At 34.5% G+C, this 21437-nt stretch overlaps 1 protein-coding gene across 4 annotated transcripts; it reads right to left on the reverse strand.

Annotated features, from left to right (window-relative positions):
- Positions 1 to 71: 71 nt before the first annotated feature.
- On the reverse strand, positions 72 to 21428 carry LOC120350388. 4 transcript variants are annotated; one of them, XM_039423524.1, is made up of 6 exons: positions 21292 to 21397; positions 15070 to 15234; positions 6169 to 6375; positions 4989 to 5105; positions 4071 to 4162; positions 72 to 286 (listed from the first exon to the last, which is right to left on the reverse strand). In XM_039423524.1, the coding sequence occupies exons 1-6, from the start codon at positions 21363 to 21365 to the stop codon at positions 105 to 107; spliced, it is 837 nt and encodes a 278-aa protein (XP_039279458.1). In that variant the 5' UTR covers positions 21366 to 21397; the 3' UTR covers positions 72 to 104. The 4 variants fall into 4 exon arrangements, with proteins under 4 accessions (XP_039279458.1, XP_039279460.1, XP_039279459.1 ...); XM_039423526.1 differs by lacking the exons at positions 72 to 286; positions 15070 to 15234 and adding exons at positions 1637 to 2099; positions 13470 to 13634 and having other exon boundaries at positions 21292 to 21428; XM_039423525.1 differs by lacking the exon at positions 72 to 286 and adding an exon at positions 1637 to 2099 and having other exon boundaries at positions 21292 to 21428.
- Positions 21429 to 21437: the final 9 nt, after the last annotated feature.

The raw sequence follows: 21437 nt of genomic DNA on the forward strand, positions 1-21437 counted from the left end.
AAATAAATGCAATTTTCATAATCGTTCTGTTTTATTTTTTTTTCCAATTGTCATTGCCTTCAAAGATTGATCACTTGTACAAAATTAGGACAGTTCTTTGAAAACTACCGATTTTTGGCAAGCTTGCCAGTATCATTGGACGTTGATGCAGTAACTGCAGTCACAGTTGCACTTATAACTTTTCTCACTTTCTTATGCAAGTTCAGAAATTTTCTTTTCTTCTTTTTTTTCTTTCCACCATTTGAATTAGTTTTATCTTCTTCATCATCTGAATCTTCAGCAGCCTCTGAAAAAAAAATTGATTCATTTTACTCAGACTAAAATCTTGAATTCAGCACAAGTTAAAGACGTAAGAATTCATTTTCCTTGAACTATGTCAGAATAAATATCAAGATTGCAAACATGTTCATGATATGAACCACATGTTTATGTTTGGTTCTAAAGATGACGAATAAATCTAAAGTATTAAATGTGAAAGGGTTAGAGGTTAGGTTTTATCTAGGTTATATTTAATAATGTGTTATTAGGATAGGTTAGGTTTTTGCTTTGAAATTGCAATATGCTAGATGGGGCTGGGGTGCAGTTAGAGTTATGTTATTTGATGTTTCAAATGTGAAAGGATAGGTTAGGGGGCTAGGATTTTGCTTTGAAATCTAAATTATTAAATGTGAAGGGGTTAGGGGTTAGGTTTTTTTGTATTATATTTAATAATGTTCCATAAGGTTAGGTTGGGTATTTGCTTTAAAATTGCAATATGCTAGAAAGGGGGTCCAGGTAGAATTATGCTTTTTGATATTTCAAAGGTGGAAAGATAGGTTAGGATTTTGCTTTGAAATTGCAATATGCTGGAAGGGATTAGAGGTTTTTCAAATAGTTATGTTTATTGATGTTTTAAATGTGAAAGGGGAGGTTGAGGGTTCGGTTTTTGTTTTGGAATGACAATAATTATGCTGACTTAGTTATAGTGTTTTTTAACATCAGTTAAATAACAACTGTTATATTTTTCAAAAGTACTCTTTCTTTTATAAAATAAAATGATAATATATTGAATTTAATGATAAATCATCATTGGATAATAATATCTTCATCAAATAGAATGACGATTGGCTCCAGTTACAGTGCTCGGTAACCATCATCACAAAGAACTGGCTGGATGGAACAGGAAAAAACCCGTTGCTAACGCATGCGCGATACGGTGCTGTCTGAGACAGAGAGTGGTTTGTGCTAACGCATGCGCGATACGGTGCTGTCTGAGACAGAGAGTGGTATGTGTGTGGTAACAAACCACTCTCTGTCTCAGACAGCACCGTATCGCGCATGCGTTAGCAACGGGTTTTTTCCTGTTCCATCCAGTCAGTTTTTTGAATGTAACGTTCTTTGTGATGATGGTTACCGAGCACTGTAACTGGAGCCAATGGTCATTCTATTTTCTTTTTATTTTCATTCTATTTTCTTTTTATTTTCATTCTATTTCTTTTCAACCATTATGACAATCATGATTGTGTTGTTACACAGCATGGATGAGACTTTTCAGAGGAACTACCACACTAGTGCTGCAGACTAGATGAATTAAAATACCTGTAGGAGAGTGAGGTGATTGAATATTAGTAAACTAATTTATTTACAACAAAACAAGAATGAACAAGTTTTCATTTATTAGTTAAGCTCAAGATATTCAAGAACAGAAGTACTAACTTGATAAGTAGAGTAAAACTGTTACATATCTTTTTAGCTATGGTACTAGAACCATGTAAGATGGAACTAGATACCTAGTTTTCAGAATCTTATAGCTAAATCCATACCGTAACATATCCAAATAAATGCAATTTTCATAATCGTTCTGTTTTATTTTTTTTCCAATTGTCATTGCCTTCAAAGATTGATCACTTGTACAAAATTAGGACAGTTCTTTGAAAACTACCGATTTTTGGCAAGCTTGCCAGTATCATTGGACGTTGATGCAGTAACTGCAGTCACAGTTGCACTTATAACTTTTCTCACTTTCTTATGCAAGTTCAGAAATTTTCTTTTCTTCTTTTTCTTCTTTCCACCATTTGAATTAGTTTTATCTTCTTCATCATCTGAATCTTCAGCAGCCTCTGAAAAAAAATTGATTCATTTTACTCAGACTAAAATCTTGAATTCAGCACAAGTTAAAGACGTAAGAATTCATTTTCCTTGAACTATGTCAGAATAAATATCAAGATTGCAAGAGCATGATCAGCTAAGTTCTTGTGGTAAGGGTCAACACACGAATTTCTGGCAGTATGAGGTGACCTCATAGTATAAATTGTAATTAATAGACACATATTAATAAGTTGAAAAGCGCTCCTGGTTTCCTTCCTATGAGTGTTTAAGGTAATTTTTAGAGTCTAGTGAAACTTATTATTGATACAGGTCAATATGTTATGCAGTAGACAATTAAGTAATAATATAATGCGATGAGCAAGGCCACGGTCACATATAGGTACAGTAGAGAGGGGTACCAACAGAGGGAGCAACTACAGATTTTTATTGAACGATTGTTTTGGTTACCAGTAAATACACCAATATATTTTATTTAGTAGAGAGTGGAGAGGACTTGTTATGACTAGACGAGAGTAAAGACAAGTATATAGTAAAGACTATAAACCTACCTGAGTTTGGATTCACAAAAAGAATAACAAGAATGATGGCGCAAAGCAAATGTGAATGGTAAAAAGATTGGAAACATTTATACGTACAATATAATATGGATTGGATTGATCCAGTGACTCAGCCGAGTTTAAGGAGAAACAGATGTGAAATTATCATTGAACGGATACGTAACAGTCTAGAAGAAATGTGGTGGAATAGTGCCTCAACTTCGCAGTTTCACTCAATGTAGGCCTATCAGAAACTAAGAACGTCTCAAGTCTCATGCAATGGGAAGAGATTATATTAATGACAAAACTAAAAGACGTTTCATCAGTTTAATATTCAGAGTGAGAGGGTCTCTGCTACTTTTAAATTTCATGGTGGATAAGGATGACTACAGTTATATTTGTTCACTTTGCCATAGCAGAGAGATAGTAGAGGACACATACCACTTCTTAGGTCGATGCACAATTCTAGGAGAGTTTCGGATGAAATGGTTCGATCATTGGATTATAGAATATAAAACTATACTAAGTTACCTAAATAGTGAAAACTGGGGAAGATTGGTGGGATATATTGATGAGGCTTTGAAGCTTTGAGAGCAATTATTCTCAGGGTTCAATTTCTAAGAACAACTTGAGGGTTATATCACAAGTCAATCAGGTAATGTAGGTGATGCTTATAATGTATGTAACGTATATTGAAGTAACTTTGTATTTGATGTTGTATAGCATCATGTGATTGCTCAAAAAAGAAAAAAGAAATGATTTCATATCTTTGTAATATTCTTTACATTTTCTTTAAAAAAATTTCTTGTTCTGTAGGCACCGTCTTTCATGTATTCAAATGTATTAGTCTAGGCCTAATGTATTTTCAATCGTGGATATTGTTGGGCCGTTATTTTGCAGTTCTATATTTTTATTCATTCTAGTACTTGCAGATTAAATTGAGTGTGTTTATTAGGTAAATGAATAGAGAAATCTTGCTGTCGTTTAGAATGAATACATCTTACGCTAAAGTATAATAATACATTTTTCTTATTAAACATTGATAGCTTATACTATTTAGGAGCGATTGAACGCATAGAGATGGAGTAGCAATGAGCTTTTCGTCCGAAGTAATATTGTAGAATAGATTCGAGAAAACAGCTTATCAAAGACATTATTATGTTATGATGTAATAAAGATAAACTATCAACTCTGGCTGAAGGCATGAGCCATCCCAATTGAATTTTTGTTACGCTTTGAAATTGTGATTGTGTTTTTGTTTTGAAGATTAAAAGATTCTCTATCCATCTTAATAATACAGGATAAAATAAAATGATAAATTTTGGCTTGAGTAATTCTGGAATATGGGTTTCCTGATTGAAATTATCACGATAGGCTAGACAAGAAGTTCAATTTTCTGCCGATATTCTATCATATTTATTTTGTTTCAAAAGAATCAAATATCACCTTGATCAGTAAAAGTCCTCACAGTAGCTGTAGCAACAATACCTCCTTTTCTAAACCTTGACCTAGCTATTGGTTGTCTTGGAGTTTTTTTCCTGTGAAAATAGCAGTTCACTCTTAAAACACATATATTTATTTTAATGCTCATTCACAATGAATACAACAAAGGACACAGCATCGTACATTTTAAAATGAGATTTGGGAGCTTATTGTTTCAAAATAAACAATCCTTGGGAATATTAAAGTTATCAATGGGCTTTACTTTCAGAAACAATTGGTACAGCTCTAGTAATAGAGAAAGCTCATTGATTACAAGTTTTACAACTTTACAAGAGTGAGATAATTTCAGATACCGGTATATCCACACCACGAGGCCCTCAAGTTTACTGCATTCTTAAAATTGCAATAAGTGAATCCATTTTAATTAAAAAGTAGACTATTTATTGATAAAATAAATAAAAAAGAGCAGCTTCCCTATGATCACTTTTCAATACTGTATCTCTTTTTGTACAGAGTGTTTATAAATGAATATAGAGATTTTAACTCTTTATAATATTTATCACATTGAACTTACAGTTGTAAATGATAAGTAACTCAAACAGTTTTACTAAAAAACTTATAAATGTTCAATGTGATTTTTCACACAGCACACATCCAGCCTATAGCCGAGTTCCCAAGTGTATCTTCTTTCTGAAGAATATTGTATTTCATAGATTGCTGTACTTGAGGAGACAAATATGGGATTACCTGTATGCTGCTTACTGTTGTCTCAAAAAATACATTTCGTTTTTCTGTAATTCATTTTGGGAATGAGAAGAAAAATACCGTCATAGGATTATACTTTCTGAAGAGATTAATTCTCTTTTTCGAATTGAGACATTTTTTTTAAAAACTCTGTAAAAATTATTTAAAACAACTTACCAAGGAGATTCTTTGAATTTTCGATTTTCCTCAACTCGCACAGGTTCTATTAACAAAGTAGGGTCATTTTTAACGGCGTTATCATTCGTACTAGTTTGAGATTGCTGCTTCTTCACTCTGTAAAATTCATGTTCTGACGTTAAATTTTATCAAGATACATAAATTGAATTATACCTATATTGAATTATTCCAAATAAAAGAGGTGCAGGTCACATTTGCTCAATACCAAAACTAACTGTCCAATTTGAATTTCATCATATTATAAACGGATTCCTTGAAATCTTCTTCCATAATAGATTTAAACAGGAGTGCATTTGAAACACGGAAAAATACTGTACTATGTTTTCGGCTCAAAAAGTAATTACCGTAACTATAAAATTAAAGATAATTAATACAAATAACATTTCCTCAGAATGGTTAGCCATTTTATCGTGCTGAAAAATAAATATTTTGTGAATAAAACTATACCGTAAATGAGATAATCAAGTCCATGGCCTAGTAGCTTTATCCATTCATTTATTTATGGCGTACGTGAATACCAGAAACGTTTATCGACAGGAGCATAACATTTATTAACGTTAAGGCAATGCAGAAGAAAATCTTGAATTATTATGGAAGATTTCTATTGATTGCTACTACAATATAGAAGAATGTATCTGTTTATCAAAATATATGTAATGAATATTCACAAGATACCGATACTTCCCAATAATTGTATATTGAATAATTTTGGAAAATAACTAGTAGGCTACCCTTTGGTTAAATATTTTTTATTATTTTCATTTTGACACTTGAAAAATGGCATAAGTGCTCGAAACTAGTCGTGTTCATATAAAAATATATCAGAAGGAAAAGGATAGGCTACTAGTTATTTTAATAATCAAACATTCAAATATCCCTATTAAAATACTCTATTTGATTTTTATATTGATATCGACTGTTCAAGCGCAACTCTTGAGCAGATTCATCAGATCCAATTAAATGAAAAAGTAGCCTATACGATTGAAAGTTACCAGTTTCAATCCAAGTAGAAATGATTGTCACTGCATTCTTCTGTCATACGTGAATTAGGTTGCGTACATTTTCTAATTATTCATACAATCAGATCCAATAGAGATCTCTAAAAATGTTTTGATTGAATTGACATAAAACAGAATAGGTACGAGAATATATTTATTACCTGGTGGTTTTTCTTCTTGTTCGTTTCTTTGAAGTTTGTAGAGGCTCTTGAGGTGGAATTTGAGATACGTCGATTTCAGGCTCAGATTTACTAGACTTCAACTTGACAATATCTCTCTTGATAGACTTATCTTTTTCTTTCTCTTTACTCTTTCTCGTTTCATGATGCTTGTGTTTTTTCAATGAATTCAATTTCTGATTGCAGGCTCTATAAGAAAGTTCGATTTTTTAATTAGACATGCTAATCATTGATGGAAAATTTCTATTCAAAATGATTTCTTAGTGCTATTTTGGAAAAGAGTGAAAACTAGTTTTGACCTGGGAAATGGATGTAGTGATGCTGCTCCATATTATTGCTTGCTATATATATATAATCACATGAAGACTGTTCATCTTTCAACCACGTGTTAACTATATGCTACTGATTTCACAACATTTGCAGACGATCTTGGAAAAAAATTAAATATTTCACAAGAATAGTCAAAGTTCAGTAGATACAAAAATGTATCCTAGTTTAGAAAATAACAAAACTACCGTAAGTTTACAGTCACTTTCAAGTTTACCGGCAGTTTATTACTTTGATTGCCCTACTACTGCAGCTAAGGAAAGTATTGCTCTCACAAATCCATCAAGGTACCTGTAATAGAATTGGACTCAACACGAGCTTTATTCGACATTAAATATGTGTCTTAGTAACAGAGATAACAGATTATAAATATTACAGCTGTTTTATCATCACAATCTTCCCCCCTTAATATCAATCGGCACTCGTGGGGTATGGGGCGAGCTGGCGAAGTGAGACTGTCGATTCTCTGCCGTCGTTGTGGCGAACAAACGCATATTCAGGGTTACTCTCGATTAATTCAACTTTTTCAACTTGCGATTCTTGTTTTGAGTTTTTTGTCATCTTCTTCAACCATACTGGTCCAGGTGTCAATAGCCAGGTTGGTAATGGTTTTCCATTACTTGAGTTTCTTGCATGTAAAAACATCCGCTCATGTGGTGTGCAGTTGGTGCTTGTGCATAATAGGGAACGAATAGAGTTAAGGGCATCGGGGAGAACTTGTTCCCAGTGACTGTTGTTCAAACCTCTCGATTTTAGGGCTAGCATCACACTTTTCCATATAACTCCATTGTACCGTTCGACTTGCCCATTACCGGCTGGATTATAGGGCGATGTTCTGCTGCTGGCAATTCCTTTTGATAGTAGGAAATTTTTCAAAGCTGATGACATAAACGATGTTCCTCTATCGGAATGTATGTAAGACGGTACACCAAAAAGAGAGAATAGTGATGTAAGGTGTTTTATTACTGTATTAGTAGTCATGTCAGGACAGGGGAAGGCAAATGGGAATCTGGAATATTCGTCTATAAGAACTAAAATATACTTGTTCCTTGAACTTGATTGTAGTGGGCCTTTGAAATCCATATTAAGACGTTCAAATGGTCGAGTTGCTTTGATAAGGCGGCCAGTTCCTTTGGCATAGCGTGGTTTCATTTCAGAACATGTAATACATTTGGAACATACTTCTTTTACATCATCTATTGAATATGGTAAGTTCTTTGTTTTGGTCCAATGATGGAGTCGAGTAACTCCTGGATGACACAGGTCCTCATGAATTTTTATCAGTTTCTTTATATCTGTATGGCATCCAACAGTGGCACAGACTCTTGATAGTGTATCTGCTGGTATATTCTCTTTTCCAACTCTATAAATTATATTGAACTTATATTCTGACAATTCAAGGCGCCATCGTTGGATTTTGTCATTCTTAATCTTGCTGGTTTGTTTATTACTAAACATGAATGAAACTGATTTCTGGTCTGTGATAAGTGTAAATTCTCGTCCAAGTAAGTAATGTCGCCATTTCCTGATTGATTCCACAATGGCATAAGCTTCTTTTTCCACTGCAGAGTGCCTAGTTTCAGATGTGGAAAGAGTTCTTGAGAAAAACGCCACTGGTCTCTCATTCTGTGTTAATACTGCTCCAATAGCGTAATCTGAGGCATCAGTTTCCAAAGTGAACGGGACTTTTTCATCAATGTGCACTAGAACTGCAGATCCTATTTCTTTCTTTAATGATTCAAATATATTTCTGCATTCTTCATTCAACGGGAAGTGAGTATTATGCACAAGTGGATGGATCTTTTTTGAAAATTCTTTTATCCATTTGGAGTAGTGTGCAAGCATTCCAAGGACACGCTTCAATTCTTTCTGATTTTTTGGAGCTGGTAAGTCAAGGAGTGGTTTCAATCGATCTGGATCGGGCTTAATCATACCCTGACCAATTTCGAATCCCAGAAAGGTTAAATTCTCCATAGCTATTTTACACCTTTCTTCATTAATCGTGAGGCCATATTTTTCTGTTGCTCTCCAGAAATTTTCTAAATTTTCATCATGTTCTTCTTGGGTCCTTCCGCATACAATAATATCATCTAAATAGGCATAACATGATGTCAAATTTTCTCGTTCTATGATTTGATCAATCACTTTCTGGAAAGCAGCTACTCCATTCGTGACTCCGAACGGAATTCTTTTGAATTGATACAGTTTGTGTCCAACTTCAAATGCGGTGAAATGCCTTTCCTCAGGCAAGATTGGTATCTGGTGATAGGCAGATTTCAGGTCAATAGATGAGAATATTTTATATTGCGCTACCTTATTGACTAATTCTTCCATTAGTGGTAGTGGATAGGCATCCAAATTCGTGAATTTGTTGATGGTCTGTGAATAGTCAATCACCATACGTTTCTTTTGGTTCTCTCTTGAAGTAACAAATGCTTGAGCTCTCCAAGAAGAATGACTATTTTCTATAATATCAGCATCTTTAAGCCGTTGACTTCATTCATCATAAACAAGTAATCCTCTTCTGAATGTCGTCTCGATTTAGTTATTATAGGCCGACAGTCCGGTTGAAGATCACGAAACAATGAGACAGGTTCTACTGTAGCTTGGGCTAGAGCACACTTTTTAATTTCATAAGTAGGCCTTCTTGCGTCATTGTCTTCATTCAGTTGTAGTGCTGCTTTAGATCCACCGAAATCAAAAGTGATGGATGAAAAGTTCTTTAGAAAATCGTGTCCCAAAATTACACTAGCGCAACATTTGTTCAATACGATCAAAGGAAAATCATTATATTCTTCGTTCTGGAAATATATTTCACTCAAAGCGCACTCAGTTGTTTTAGTGTTGCAGGCACTTGAAGCAAATGTAATCAAATTGGAATATGGCATAGTTTTCATCTTCGATTGTACTACTAGTTTCTTATCTATAAAACTTGCTGTGCTCCCAGTGTCTAATAGTGCCAATGTATCTATTCCATTAACACGTATAGGAACAAGACATTTTGAGAGGTCAGTGCTGGTATTGCTGCTGAAATTACTGTGGCAGATACCATTTGGTTTTTTTTATCGTTTCGTGCTCTGCATACTTTTGAAAAATGGCCTATTCGATTACAAGTTAGGCATGGTTGTCCTTTTGCTGGGCATTGGCTATTATCAGTATGATTATTATAGCCACAAAATCTGCATTGAATCTTCTTTTGGTAAGAATTACGGACTAAAGTCGTTTTCTCGGTATTTTTATTCTCGTTTGCTAGGACTGTGTTAACATATTCTGAACTGGTTTCGTATTCTTTAGCAATGTTTTCAGCATTCTCTAACATTCGTGCTTGTGAGATAGCGTCTTGCAAAGTTAGCGATTTCATTTCGAAAAGATGTTGTCTGATTTTCGATGATTCTAATCCGGAGATGAACGCGTCTCGGATATATTCACTTTTGTTATCGTCAGCCGTGACTGCTTGAAAGTTACATGGTAAACTTAGCCGTTTTAGTTTATTATAGAATTGATCAATTGATTCTCCATGGGTTTGTTTTGCTTTAGATAAGCAGTAACGTGCATGTACTACATTTTGAGGTTTTATAAAGCTTTCTTCAAGAGTTGTTATAGCTTCTTCAAATGATATACAATTGCAAATACTTTCAAAAATATTCGGTGACACATAATTGATCAAAACATTCAATTCATCCTTTTTCGGGATTGAACTGTTTTTTAAGAAGTTTAAAAATGTTACCTTCCAATGTCTCCACGTTTTCGGTGCTTCATCTGAATCTTGGTCAATCGATAAAACTGTTGGTTTCAGTATTTTTCCAAGCATTTGGTTTTGCGAATCGTTTTCTCCTTCACTGACTAAATCTTGACGTTTACTCGTTTTTCTTTTCGGACCCATTTATTTTATTTTTAATGTCGAATAAATTGTAATAGAATTGGACTCAACACGAGCTTTATTCGACATTAAATATGTGTCTTAGTAACAGAGATAACAGATTATAAATATTACAGCTGTTTTATCATCACAGTACCCTAATTTCATTGTTTCTGCACGTTCTGAGGCCTCCTGAGCTAAAAAACGTGTTTTTATACTTTCTTGTAACAAAAGTATTGCTTAAAAAAAGTTTTGAAGCCCCCTGAGACCTAAAAAGTGTTTTTTTTTGGGTATTGGTCTGTTTATGTATGATTGTGTCTGTGTTGGTGTGTATATGTGTGTGTGAGTATATGAATGTGTTGCTAGCTTGTGAACAGGATATCTCAATCCCCAATCAACGGAATGACTTGAAATTCACAACATAACATTCTTAAGGATCAAGGACGCGACACGAACGACAAAAACATTTTCAACCATATGCGATTCCAGCTGACTGAGAGAAGGCCTAATTGATGAAGAAACATAGTTTTTTGCGATTTTATAATAACGGCTTTAACGATTTTCAAATTGTTAAAATGTTTGTTCAACTTCGCATAGTAGCCTATGTGAATATAGTCATTCTGAAGCTCTATTAAATGCCACAAACTGCATTATGACTTGTTTATTTTTTCTTCGCTGCTCTATTTGAGGTTGAATTATTTTTCTATCATTGAAATTTGTAATTTTCCAGTGGTTTATTAATTGATTGTTTATTTTATGTTAGAAGCCTCTAGATGATGATGAACATGTGTATTTGCATGATAAACATGCATGACATGCATGTTTATCATGTATGTTCTACTGCTAGTGGCCATCCTTACAGGCGTATTGTGGAGCAGATACGCATGTGATTAATGTTTATTATAAAAATATCGAAATACTTCGAATAATACCAGCATATTATCAACTATACATATCAATTTCTCTCTACCCCTAAACATAATCCTAATCTCATACGTATGATGTCTTCATTTGAATCTTCAGCCGTTCATATGACCTCAAAGCGTTTTCACTTCGACTTCTGAAAATGTTCCTGAATCCATGTGGTATCAACCACCACCTCCGTAAACAAAGCCATAGTGCATGACAGGTGGTTGATGGTAACGTCAGCACAGATAGGGCTCCTACACCATTAAAAACACTAGCTGATATAGATCAGCTGAAATCAACAAATTTTTATTGGTGTAGGAGCCCTACCTGTACTGACCTCATCAGAATGCACTATGAGCTTTACAGAGGTAGTGGATTAACTCGTTTATTGTTCCAAAGTGGAATAAAATTGAGAACAATACAATGGCAAGGAAAGTAGGGTGAGTGTCCCACACCAGATTTTCTTATATATTATTAAAAGTTTCGGTTCTATTGCTAAATGGGACAATGCACGTTATTCATAGAACACATGTTTTTCTCGTGGCTTCAAGTATACCGTTTCGTACAGATATAGGCTCAAACTACTTATTCCCATATACAATGTAGAGTAGCGAGATTAGGCGGCGGAGAGATATCTTATAGATAATATGGAACTATGTGAGGGTTTTAGAAAAAGGTTTTTGCTGTAATGTGACTTACATAATATCTCCTTAAAAACTACTATAATACCTTTCTGAAACAATATACAGAGTGGCACAAAATAACGGGTACTTTTGAAAACGCTATAAAACATTAGTGGGAAGGGCAAAAACGATTTTATTCAAACTAATGTAAAGTTCAAGACTTGCCATTTGAGAATTATTAATAACATCTATCACTTTTTGACAATTACTTCTTTAAGTTGGCTTCCTCCTGAACGAATACACTCTTGAAATCTGTGTTGACAATTCCTGAACGATTGCTACAACATTTCAGCTGGGATATTGTTAATTTCATTTTGAATTGTCTGTTATGATTCAACCACAGTTATTGTTCAAGTTGTGAAAACGTTTGATTTGAAATAGCTCCACAAACAGAAAATCGCAGGGGGACAGATCATGGGACCAGGAAAGGCAGATGTTGCAGCGATCAATGAGGAATCATCAACACAGATTTCAAGAGTGTATTCGTTCACGAGGAAGCCATCTTAAAGAAGTAATTGTCAAAAAATGATAGATGTTATTAATTATTCTCAAATGGCAAGTCTTGATTAGTTTGAACAAAACCATTTTTGCCCTTCCCACTAATGTTTTATGGCGTTTTTGAAAGTTCCCTTTATTCTGTGTCACTCTGTATATATGAATACAATCGATAGAGGTACGGGAAGTGGAGGAGGAGTTGTAAGCTGTATAATCTGTAATATTTGAAAATGATATCTTACTGTATAATGTCATCACTAGGAGGGATAATAAGAGACTGCGAGCCCCAAGCCTGCGGCGAGGAGCACTCAGGGCAGTAGTCCACACTCGTCCATATCGACTGTCGCAAAATAACGGGTACTTTTGAAAACGCTATAAAACATTAGTGGGAAGGGCAAAAACGATTTTATTCAAACTAATGTAAAGTTCAAGACTTGCCATTTGAGAATTATTAATAACATCTATCACTTTTTGACAATTACTTCTTTAAGTTGGCTTCCTCCTGAACGAATACACTCTTGAAATCTGTGTTGACAATTCCTGAACGATTGCTACAACATTTCAGCTGGGATATTGTTAATTTCATTTTGAATTGTCTGTTATGATTCAACCACAGTTATTGTTCAAGTTGTGAAAACGTTTGATTTGAAATAGCTCCACAAACAGAAAATCGCAGGGGGACAGATCATGGGACCAGGAAAGGCAGATGTTGCAGCGATCAATGAGGAATCATCAACACAGATTTCAAGAGTGTATTCGTTCACGAGGAAGCCATCTTAAAGAAGTAATTGTCAAAAAATGATAGATGTTATTAATTATTCTCAAATGGCAAGTCTTGATTAGTTTGAACAAAACCATTTTTGCCCTTCCCACTAATGTTTTATGGCGTTTTTGAAAGTTCCCTTTATTCTGTGTCACTCTGTATATATGAATACAATCGATAGAGGTACGGGAAGTGGAGGAGGAGTTGTAAGCTGTATAATCTGTAATATTTGAAAATGATATCTTACTGTATAATGTCATCACTAGGTGGAATAATAAGAGACTGCGAGCCCCAAGCCTGCGGCGAGGAGCACTCAGGGCAGTAGTCCACACTCGTCCATATCGACTGTCGCAAAGTCAGTGAAGTCTGCAGGCTCAGTCGGCCACTTAGGCCGTCTTGAATCAAGTCATACCTAAGCATTGAACAAAAATGTTCTAGTGAATCGTGACTAGGAATTATTACTTCTAGAAATATGTAATGCTAGGCCTGAGTGACTTTTTATTGATGTTGCTAAGTATGAAGTCTTCATTTGAATCTTCAGCCGTTCATATGACCTCAAAGCGTTTTCACTTCGACTTCTGAAAATGTTCCTGAATCCATGTGGTATCAACCACCACCTCCGTAAACAAAGCCATAGTGCATGACAGGTGGTTGATGGTAACGTCAGCACAGATAGGGCTCCTACACCATTAAAAACACTAGCTGATATAGATCAGCTGAAATCAACAAATTTTTATTGGTGTAGGAGCCCTACCTGTACTGACCTCATCAGAATGCACTATGAGCTTTACAGAGGTAGTGGATTAACTCGTTTATTGTTCCAAAGTGGAATAAAATTGAGAACAATACAATGGCAAGGAAAGTAGGGTGAGTGTCCCACACCAGATTTTCTTATATATTATTAAAAGTTTCGGTTCTATTGCTAAATGGGACAATGCACGTTATTCATAGAACACATGTTTTTCTCGTGGCTTCAAGTATACCGTTTCGTACAGATATAGGCTCAAACTACTTATTCCCATATACAATGTAGAGTAGCGAGATTAGGCGGCGGAGAGATATCTTATAGATAATATGGAACTATGTGAGGGTTTTAGAAAAAGGTTTTTGCTGTAATGTGACTTACATAATATCTCCTTAAAAACTACTATAATACCTTTCTGAAACAATATACAGAGTGACACAAAATAACGGGTACTTTTGAAAACGCTATAAAACATTAGTGGGAAGGGCAAAAACGATTTTATTCAAACTAATGTAAAGTTCAAGACTTGCCATTTGAGAATTATTAATAACATCTATCACTTTTTGACAATTACTTCTTTAAGTTGGCTTCCTCCTGAACGAATACACTCTTGAAATCTGTGTTGACAATTCCTGAACGATTGCTACAACATTTCAGCTGGGATATTGTTAATTTCATTTTGAATTGTCTGTTATGATTCAACCACAGTTATTGTTCAAGTTGTGAAAACGTTTGATTTGAAATAGCTCCACAAACAGAAAATCGCAGGGGGACAGATCATGGGACCAGGAAAGGCAGATGTTGCAGCGATCAATGAGGAATCATCAACACAGATTTCAAGAGTGTATTCGTTCACGAGGAAGCCATCTTAAAGAAGTAATTGTCAAAAAATGATAGATGTTATTAATTATTCTCAAATGGCAAGTCTTGATTAGTTTGAACAAAACCATTTTTGCCCTTCCCACTAATGTTTTATGGCGTTTTTGAAAGTTCCCTTTATTCTGTGTCACTCTGTATATATGAATACAATCGATAGAGGTACGGGAAGTGGAGGAGGAGTTGTAAGCTGTATAATCTGTAATATTTGAAAATGATATCTTACTGTATAATGTCATCACTAGGCGGAATAATAAGAGACTGCGAGCCCCAAGCCTGCGGCGAGGAGCACTCAGGGCAGTAGTCCACACTCGTCCATATCGACTGTCGCAAAGTCAGTGAAGTCTGCAGGCTCAGTCGGCCACTTAGGCCGTCTTGAATCAAGTCATACCTAAGCATTGAACAAAAATGTTCTAGTGAATCGTGACTAGGAATTATTACTTCTAGAAATATGTAATGCTAGGCCTGAGTGACTTTTTATTGATGTTGCTAAGTATGAAGTATTTCATTGATTATACTACTACCCTACTAGGTACTGTCATTAATGTTTATTGAGGTTGCTGAGTTTGAAGTATTTCATTGATTATACCTACTAGGTACTGTCATTAATGTTTATTGAGGTTGCTGAGTTTGAAGTATTTCATTGATTATACCTACTAGGTACTGTCATTAATGTTTATGAGGTTGCTGAGTTTGAAGTATTTCATTGATTATACCTACTAGGTACTGTCATTAATGTTTATTGAGGTTGCTGAGTTTGAAGTATTTCATTGATTATACTTACTAGGTACTGTCATTAATGTTTATTGAGGTTGCTGAGTTTGAAGTATTTCATTGATTATCCCTAATAGGTACTGTCATTAATGTTTATTGAGGTTGCTGAGTTTGAAGTATTTCATTGATTATACCTACTAGGTACTGTCATTAATGTTTATTGAGGTTGCTGAGTTTGAAGTATTTCATTGATTATCCCTAATAGGTACTGTCATTAATGTTTATTGAGGTTGCTGTGTTTGAAGTATTTCATTGATTATACCTACTAGGTACTGTCATTAATGTTTATTGAGGTTGCTGAGTTTGAAGTATTTCATTGATTATACCTACTACGCTACTAGGTACTGTCATTAATGTTTATTGAGGTTGCTGAGTTTGAAGTATTTCATTGATTATACCTACTAGGTACTGTCATTAATGTTTATTGAGGTTGCTGAGTTTGAAGTATTTCATTGATTATACCTACTACGCTACTAGGTACTGTCATTAATGTTTATTGAGGTTGATGAGTTTGAAGTATTTCACTTATTATACCTACAGTACTAGGTACTGTCATAAATGTTTATTGAGGTTGCTGAGTTTGAAGTATTTCATTGATTATACCTACTAGGTACTGTCATTAATGTTAATTAGGTTGCTGAGTTTGAAGTATTTCATTGATTATACCTACTAGGTACTGTCATTAATGTTAATTAGGTTGCTGAGTTTGAAGTATTTCATTGATTATACCTACTAGGTATTGTCATTAATGTTTATTGAGGTTGCTGAGTTTGAAGTATTTCATTGATTATACCTACTAGGTACTGTCATTAATGTTTATTGAGGTTGCTAAGTTTGAAGTATTCCATTGATTATACCTACTAGGTACTGTCATTAATGTTTATTGAGGTTGCTGAGTTTGAAGTATTTCATTGATTATACCTACTAGGTACACTGTCATTAATGTTTATTGAGGTTGCTGAGTTTGAAGTATTTCATTGATTATACCTACTAGGTAGTGTCATTAATGTTTATTGAGGTTGCTGAGTTTGAAGTATTTCATTGATTATACCTACTACGCTACTAGGTACTGTCATTAATGTTTATTGAGGTTGCTGAGTTTGAAGTATTTCATTGATTATACCTACTAGGTAGTGTCATTAATGTTTATTGAGGTTGCTGAGTTTGAAGTATTTCATTGATTATACCTACTACGCTACTAGGTACTGTCATTAATGTTTATTGAGGTTGCTGAGTTTGAAGTATTTCACTTATTATACCTACTAGGTACTGTCATTAATGTTTATTGAGGTTGCTGAGTTTGAAGTATTTCATTGATTATACTTACTAGGTACTGTCATTAATTTTTATTGAGGTTGCTGAGTTTGAAGTATTTCATTGATTATACCTACTAGGTACTGTCAGTAATTTATACTCTATTAAAGGGAAGAACTGGCTTACACGTACGGGATAGGAAATTCATGAATGAACTCTTCAAGTCTGGTAAAGGTATTTGTAATTTTTTAATACCAGGATTCAAAATTACAGTATGAATGTAAGTTTTTGAAATGAGTACGGTTAGAAAGCAGGTTTGTTTTCTGCCGGAGCGGTGGGGTGGAAGGGAGAAGCATGTTGCTGCCGGCAGCGCGTCGGACTACCGCGAGTACGTCGGATTATCGTGGGACAGTTTATACTGTATTCAAAATTTCAAGTCTCCAGTAGTTAAATTAGAATACTTATGCGATTGATAAAACTGAAAAATACTGTAGACCACACATAACTGTATTTGGAGTGATCCGTGGTCTAGTGGATAGAGTGCCTGCGTAGCAGCATAGAGATCCCGGGTTCAAACCCTCTCAATCCCAAAAGTTTTTTAACCAGATCACTCCCGTGTTATCAGATGGGCACGTTAAACTGTCGGTCCCGGCTGAAGTATGACAGTCGTAAGGCACATTGACGGCTTAAATTATATATTCAGGCGGTGGGACCTTCCCGCAAGGGACTCCCCACCAACAAAAGCCATGAGAATTTACTTTTTACTGTATTTGGAATAGCTGTGCACAAAAGTTTCTCAAGCCTTCTACAATTGTTGATACCTATATAATGACGTATATAATGACGTGAAGAAAATAAAGTGAATGGCCTAGTCAAATTTTGCAGGTTATATGAGTTTTTAGAAAGTCACTGTTATCTTGCACACTGTTACCTTGATCTTATGAAGCTTTGCTTTGTTAAATATGCTTTGAAATGATCACCGTCGCCGTCGCCGTCGAACGATTCACACCAGTGTGTGCATCGCATGGCTTCAATGTTTCGATAATTTTTTTTCATCTAGATGAGATGTTATCTTTGCAAATGTGTTCTCTAAGCAAATCTAGCAAATGTATTGGGAAGGAGGGAAGCTATATAAAAAATGTCGAAACTTCTAGTAATGTCTGACCAATGCATATATCTGTCTCACTGTTGACTGATCTGTCTTCTCCTTAACTTGATCGCAAGCAGTTCTTATCCTTTTTAGGGCTGAGAAAAATATTTTAGTTGAACAATTTATAATTAGTGCTGTATAGTGATTTATTCTCAAATAATACTTTAGACAATACATTATATGAATGAATTTGAAGTTGTGTTTTCAATAAGAAATTATACTTGACTTTGTTTATAGTCTCTTGCACATATAATTATTTTTTCTTTAGGGCTAAATTATTTTAAATATAAATATAAGTACCCTTTTGAAATATTTCGTTGATTATACCTACTAGGTACTGTCAGTAATTTATACTATATTAAAGGGAAGAACTGGCTTACACGTACCGGATAGGAAATTCATGAATGAACTCTTCAAGTCTGGTAAAGGTATTTGTAATTTTTTAATACCAGGATTCAAAATTACAGTATGAATGTAAGTTTTTGAAATGAGTACGGTTAGAAAGCAGGTTTGTTTCCTGCCGGAGCGGTGGGGTGGAAGGGAGAAGCATGTTGCTGCCGGCAGCGCGTCGGACTACCGCGAGTACGTCGGATTATCGTGGGACAGTTTATACTGTATTCAAAATTTCAAGTCTCCAGTTGTTAAATTAGAATACTTATGCGATTGATAAAACTGAAAAATACTGTAGACCACACATAACTGTATTTGGAGTGATCCGTGGTCTAGTGGATAGAGTGCCTGCGTAGCAGCATAGAGATCCCGGGTTCAAACCCTCTCAATACCAAAAGTTTTTTAACTAGATCACTCCCGTGTTATCGGATGGGCACGTTAAACTGTCGGTCCCGGCTGAAGTATGACAGTCGTAAGGCACATTGACGGCTTAAATTATATATTCAGGCGGTGGGACCTTCCCGCAAGGGACTCCCCACTAACAAAAGCCATGAGAATTTACTTTTTACTGTATTTGGAATAGCTGTGCACAAAAGTTTCTCAAGCCTTCTACAATTGTTGATACCTATATAATGACGTGAAGAAAATAAAGTGAATGGCCTAGTCAAATTTTGCAGGTTATATGAGTTTTTAGAAACTCACTGTTATCTTGCACACTGTTACCTTGATCTTATGAAGCTTTGCTTTGTTAAATATGCTTTGAAATGATCACCGTCGCCGTCGCCGTCGAACGATTCACACCAGTGTGTGCATCGCATGGCTTCAATGTTTCGATAATTTTTTTTCATCTAGATGAGATGTTATCTTTGCAAATGTGTTCTCTAAGCAAATCTAGCAAATGTATTGGGAAGGAGGGAAGCTATATAAAAAATGTCGAAACTTCTAGTAATGTCTGACCAATGCATATATCTGTCTCACTGTTGACTGATCTGTCTTCTCCTTAACTTGATCGCAAGCAGTTCTTATCCTTTTTAGGGCTGAGAAAAATATTTTAGTTGAACAATTTATAATTAGTGCTGTATAGTGATTTATTCTCAAATAATACTTTAGACAATACATTATATGAATGAATTTGAAGTTGTGTTTTTCAATAAGAAATTATACTTGACTTTGTTTATAGTCTCTTGCACATATAATTATTTTTTCTTTAGGGCTAAATTATTTTAAATATAAATATAAGTACCCTTTTGAAATATTTCGTCACAACATGTTTCGGCAACTAATGCCATTTTTAATGCTATTTAGACTTATATTTCTATTTATCTCTTACACATAATATTCAAACTTTACAAAATTATCAATTTGGTAATGTGAAATTTGTAGTTTGTAATTAATAGAAAATAGTATATTTCGCACCTAGGGTCGAAAATGTACGTTTTCCGGCTCGAGATCGCGGTTTTCAAGTTCGAGACGAAGTCGAGAACTTGAAGCGTTCGAGAGCCGGAAAAACATTTCTGCCCGTGTTGCGAACGCTATTTTCGCCACACCAAAAAAAAACTTCCCAATATATAAGAAATTGGAAAATAAATAAAATTCAAACAGCGTAATTTGATAGTTTTAATCTTGGTTATGACAACTTTCACTGTCAATTAATTTCAATATTACTAATTAATAATTTACAATAGTGACAATATTTTTATACTATTAATATTTCGAATAATTGTTTGAATTTTTATAGCTCGCGCTTTGCGCCTGGTGCAATATCTCATGGATAGATGGATGAATAGAATTTTCATTACTATTTTGAAATAATGTGATTAAAAAATTAATATAATTGCATATTTCACAGTTTTGTCTCAAAATATATCTAAAAAATTGATTGAAATTTAAATTACGGTAACTAATATAAAAAATAGCTAATAAAAGTCGAAATTCATTGACAAAAAAATGTCATTGACCGAGGTTCGAACCTAGATCATGTTTGTAATTCACTGAGCTTTGAGTTCTGATGTATTACGCCTTTACGCTCTCGGCCATTGGGTATTGTTGATTGTAGAGGCCTGTAAGTCTGGTAACGTATGTAGGCTACTATAATATAGTGTATAGCGGCAAACTTGAAACCAGTTTGCCAGCATTTTCACAACAAAATATTGCTCTGAAAATAGTTAAATCATAGAGAAAACATTTGAAGATTCAATCTTGAGTGGGCCTAATGTTTTCTCTATATGGTTTGATATTGAAGAAAAATTATCTAAAAGTTTTAATAATGAATTACGGAAAAATTACTAGGAATTTTTCAGTCAAGGCTGAGTTTCACCAGTAGGCTTACCTTAAACTTTAGATCTCTGCTGTATTTTCCTATTATTATTGTTGATTGTATTACATTAAGAAGTGGAATTCGATAATAAAAAAGAAACAATTATTACTTTACCTCACTTTTGAATATTGATACAATTATTGTACTTTGATTTCAAATTCGATTCTTCACTTTTAAATACTTGTGATACGTACCTTTCTGACAATGGACAATGCAGCCAACATTATATTGTTGAGGCTATGGAGATATCATCGTATTCTATTGTTTGATATCAAAAACACAATAATAAATATTAAATTATGAAACAGTAATTTATAAAATATATTATAGACATGATACCGCGATTCACGATACATAATTATATAGATTATTACAGTCGTTATGAGATTATCTCTATGATTTTTGTGAGATCGGACACGATCAGCTGTTATTCAAGGTCACTTTACAGCCCTAGGGCCGTAAAGTTTTACCGGCCTGGTCGGAAAACAATCACTTTCGGCCTCCATATGACGCACGTAAACCAGCTCATTACATCCAAGTGTGGCGAAAACTATTTTATTTACCTTTGCTGCATCCGACTAGAATGATGTGTTCTTATACGGTCAGGGCTCCAACAGTTTTCAGTCTTTCGAGGCATGGAAGGTGACTCTTCTTTTCCTGGAAAGAAAATAAAATGTGATTATGGATTGATGATTGATCACTAACTGTG

This window comes from Nilaparvata lugens, chromosome 3, assembly GCF_014356525.2.
Source record: "Nilaparvata lugens isolate BPH chromosome 3, ASM1435652v1, whole genome shotgun sequence".
NCBI classification, from domain to species: Eukaryota; Metazoa; Arthropoda; class Insecta; order Hemiptera; family Delphacidae; genus Nilaparvata; species Nilaparvata lugens.

Excerpts from the sequence above, each read along its gene's own strand:
- LOC120350388 (XM_039423524.1), bottom strand. The coding sequence starts at position 21,365 with ATGCCTCGAAAGACTGAAAACTGTTGGAGCCCTGACCGTATAAGAACA. Across the intron at positions 5,106-6,168 it reads ACAAGAAGAAAAACCACCAG|AGTGAAGAAGCAGCAATCTC; the intron begins GTAATAAATATA and ends TGAATTTTACAG. Across the intron at positions 4,163-4,988 it reads AAATTCAAAGAATCTCCTTG|GAAAAAAACTCCAAGACAAC; the intron begins GTAAGTTGTTTT and ends CTATTTTCACAG.